This window comes from Octopus bimaculoides, chromosome 22 (assembly GCF_001194135.2).
Source record: "Octopus bimaculoides isolate UCB-OBI-ISO-001 chromosome 22, ASM119413v2, whole genome shotgun sequence".
In the NCBI taxonomy this organism is placed as follows: Eukaryota; Metazoa; Mollusca; class Cephalopoda; order Octopoda; family Octopodidae; genus Octopus; species Octopus bimaculoides.
The window spans coordinates 31757188-31761569 of NC_069002.1; the positions used below are offsets into that span (position 1 = coordinate 31757188).

At 38.2% G+C, this 4382-nt stretch overlaps 1 protein-coding gene across 5 annotated transcripts in view; it reads right to left on the reverse strand.

The window, feature by feature from the left end:
- LOC106869635 (E3 ubiquitin-protein ligase XIAP) overlaps positions 1–4382 on the reverse strand; it is a 174854-nt gene that overhangs the window by 14899 nt on the left and 155573 nt on the right. Inside the window, exon 4 of one of the 5 annotated variants that reach the window (XM_014915451.2) lies at positions 3561–3847. The exons of the other annotated variants lie outside the window; for them this stretch is intronic. Within the exon in view, the coding sequence (XP_014770937.1) occupies positions 3812–3847 (36 nt within the window). The 3' untranslated portion in view covers positions 3561–3811. Of the gene's footprint in view, positions 1–3560; positions 3848–4382 lie in introns of those variants that run through there. 5 annotated transcript variants of the gene reach the window in all.

A 4382-nucleotide genomic window follows, 5' to 3' on the forward strand; every position in this document is an offset into this window, starting at 1 on the left:
GGGGGGGGGGGGGACAAACACAGACACACAAACACACATATATACATATATACGACGGGCTTCTTTTCAGTTTCCGTCTACCAAATCCACTCACAAGGCTTTGGTCAGCCCGAGGCTATAGTAGAAGACACTTGCCCAAGGTGCCACGCAGTGGGACTGAACCCGGAACCATGTGGTTGGTAAGCAAGCTACTTACCACACAGCCACTCCTACGCCTATGTTTATCATTTCAGTGCTTTAACTTTCTATATTCACTACCAGACAGCAGTTATATCCTCATAAACTTAGACAAACTATATATAATTCCTATTTCATGTGTACAAAAGAAAAAAAATATCAATATGTGTTTCTAACTGCACCAAGTCTGAAGACATAACTTTACATAACGTCTGGTCTAACAATATTTTGTGGGCCACAACAATTGTACAGATACGTTAATGATCACACAGTTATAAGCTCCAATTTCACAACAGCTGCTTTTCCCATCCTACCATCACAAACACCTTCAAGACTGGTGATGCGTGGACTGAGCTATGCCCTCTGAACAAGGCACATAACTCTCTTGCAATATACTACAGGTGAAGGAAAATACTGTGGAGGAACATTATGGATAATAAGCACAAAAACACCAGGATCTCAACATATGTAATATAGTGAGTTCAAAAACTTTGATCTACTGAGATTATCTATGCCATGAGTAGGCAAAAACTCCTAAGAGTGTTTGAAAAGTTAAACCAAGGGAGATAATTGATCTTACTGGAGTTACTTCCCTTGCTTTATTTGTGCAAATATTTAGATTTTAAGCAATTCCCCCCACAAGAGGGAAGGTTTTGTCTTCTCATTGTTGGGATAATTTCAGTTGATAGAAGTTTTACACCTGATTGAGAGGTCACAGCTCCAGTGCTATGGTGCTGCAGGAAAGGGTTGCAAGGCAAATTCTCCAAGCTGAGCCACCCAGCAGGAGACCCTAAGGGTAGACCACAAACAAGATGGTTGGATAACATCCGTAGTCCCAGTTGGTCACACTTGGGAATCCAGTAGGGAAGTGCAATGATGATTGCTTCTGATACAGCCCTAACTCTTGCCCATAACACTTCCAGGAATATTAGGAGATACGATGAATGGATGTATTACATAACAGGGCAATTGAAACCACTGCAAGGTAATGCTGGGTGACAAGAGACCACAGGTAGAACCCTTCTGTTGGCAGAGCTTAATTCAGCCCTTGCTGTTCCACTCAGGCAAAGCATACAGGTTAAGGAGCAAAACACATGTGACCCTGAGATACTTGCTGAAGATATGGAAGGTGATGACTTTAGTCCTCATCAGAAGAAGAGCTTGCATTATCTTGAACCCTTTAACATTCAGATGTCAAATTTAGTAGCTATTTCTTCACATTCCTTTGAATTAATCATGCATTACCTTTGCGATATTCTATCATCATCATCGTTTAACGTCCGCTTTCCATGCTAGCATGGGTTGGACGATTTGACTGAGGACTGGTGAACCAGATTGCTGCACCAGGCTCCAATCTGATCTGGCAGAGTTTCTATAGCTGAATGCCCTTCCTAACGCCAACCACTCTGAGAGTGTAGTGGGTGCTTTAACGTGCCACCGGCACGAAGGCCAGTCGGGCGGTACTGGCAACGGCCATGTTCGAAATGGTGTATTTTACGTGCCACCTGCACAAGGGCCAGTCCAGCGGTACTGGCAGCGAACTAGGATGTGGATATTTTTGTTTTTTTAGAATGACACTGGAGGATAGGTATAAGAGGCCAGATATGGCTGGTTTGAGCAGAAAACAGATAGAATATTTGAGTCAGATATGGCTAGTTTAAATGCAAAAGGGTTAAATAGCTTCTGCAGACTCTGCAATGGGGCAGAACTTCCTTGATGCTATTTCACAACATAAGCATCTTTTTACAGATACTACAAATTCATTCTCACTCTCTTCCCTAAATGTGTGTAGCTCCTCTATTACAAGAAACCTATTCTACTCCAACTTTTTTTATTCTCGTTCCTTAAACCCAACTAGCATAAGGGCATACCTTATTCCCTTCCACAGGTTTTGCAGACTGGTAACCTCAAAGTGCTGGTGGCATGAAGAAAAAAAGCACCCAGTACACAACTGCCAAGTGGTTGGCTTTATGAAGGGCATGCTGCCATAGAAACAATACCAGAGATGACACTGAAGTATAGCACAGTCCTTGGACTCAACAAATCCTATCAAACCATCCAACCCAGGCCAGCACACAACAGGGATGTTTTAATGATGATGATGATGATGATGGTAAGTAAGACTCTAGTTGGCCTGAGTGAGAGACAAAGTAGTTTTACTTCTTACTTCATGACTGAGGTAGGAGAAGAGACATCTATCTACCTGTAATAACAACTGATCAAATAAATAAACTATCCCACCTACGCATTCAGGTAAAACAATGTAAAACTCTGTGTGTGTGTGTGTGTGTGTGTGTGTCATGGTTTAAGCAGAGTATTGTCACGCACCAACAGGAAACACACTTATGCTTCCTGTTGGAACACACATACACGTCTGTACACATGGACAAATGCACACGTATACATATGTGAGTGTGTGTGCGCATGTGTGTGTGCGTGTGTGTGTGTGTGTGTGTCTGTGTGTGTGTGTGTGTGTGTGTGTGTGTGTGTGTGTGCAGGTGTGTAAACTATCTTGGTTGGTTTTTCATGTTTTTTTTTCCTTCCTTTCTGGATGTTGTTGAAACAAAAAGAAAAAAAAAAATTGTTAAACAGACACACAACAAATGAGAGGGTGCAAGAGGGAGGGAGAGAGAGAGAGAGAGAGAGAGAGAGAGAGAGAGAGAGAGAGAGAGAGAGAGAGAGAGAGAGAGAGAGAGAGAAAGAGGACATTTAGACAGGTGTGCAAATAGTAAACATAGGTAGTAGAACATACAAACAGCTGGACAGTTAAATTGATTGATGAATAGGTATATATGTATGTTTATAAGCATATACATGTAAACATGTGTAGGAGTGTAATATATATATATATATATATATATATATATATAATGTCCCTTGGCATTCTGTCGTTCTTTATTACGATTCCCTATCATTATCTCACCCCCATCCAGCTATATTTATTCATTTACCTTATTATTTTGTTATTCTATAATTTTCTATTCTTTGTTGTACATTTTAATTTTATATAGCTGATTCAATTCCACTGCCATCAACATTATCATCATAATCAACGCCACTATTAACAACAGTCCCAACCTTTATTATTCCAGCTATCTGTTTACCTGTTGATCTTTTTTTTTCTAACTATTTATCAACTCACCATTTTAGGTTTTTTTTAAATGTTATTCTTTCATTTTTATTGCATGTTAAGTTTGTTATTTTCACCCCTATTATTATTATTATCATTATTATTATTATTATTATTATTATTATTATTATTATTATTACGGAGATGTACTTGCATAGCAAGTGACCTGATCTGAGATTGTATGCTGAAACAAAAACAATTGCAGCGTGGAAGGTGTTTATAAGCCATTTAAAAACACACAAAAACTGTCAGATTCACTTCAACATTTAAATTTAATTTGCCAAAATATTTTCGTCAGATTAATGTAAAATTACTTTTATTATAACTGAACATAAAAACAAACATTAATGTGTGTGTGTGTGTGTGTGTGTGTGTTTTAAAAAAAACGCTTGATAACCGATGTTGGTTTGTTTACATCTCTGTAACAGCAGTTTGGCAAAAGAGATCAAGACTTAAAAAAAAAAAAACAGAAAGTACTGAGGTTAAGTTGTTTGACTGTATCCTTCAAGGTGGTGCCCCAGCATGACCACAGTCCAATGACTGAAACAAGTAAAAGATAAAAGATATGTAGCTGGTGTTTGGAACATAAATTAACATCAAATTTGATGGAAAGTTTTTTTAAATTTAGATCCCTTTAAAACGGGACATTTCTATAGAACTGGGAGTGGTTTTAGTTGGACTGGTATCAAAAGGGTTAAAATAGAAAGGAGCAATGTAAGTGGTAACTAGGCACACACACACACACAAAGCACAATTTAATTTGTCTAATTTGAAGTATTTGTTCATTAAGAGTGCTCTACAACTAATTAGAAATCGGTTTAATTGACCAAGCTAGGGAAGAAATACACTTCAATAACAACAACACTGATGATGGTTTTAATGATGAAGACAAGTGGTAATAATGATGATGATGATGATGATGATGATGATGATGATGATGACGATTATAACAATGATGACTAATTTATCAATAACAACACTGCCAATGTTATTATGAATGAATAACTGATTGGTGTACTTAAATTATCAGCAACGGTCATCATCATCGTTTAACGTCCGCTTTCCATGCTAGCAT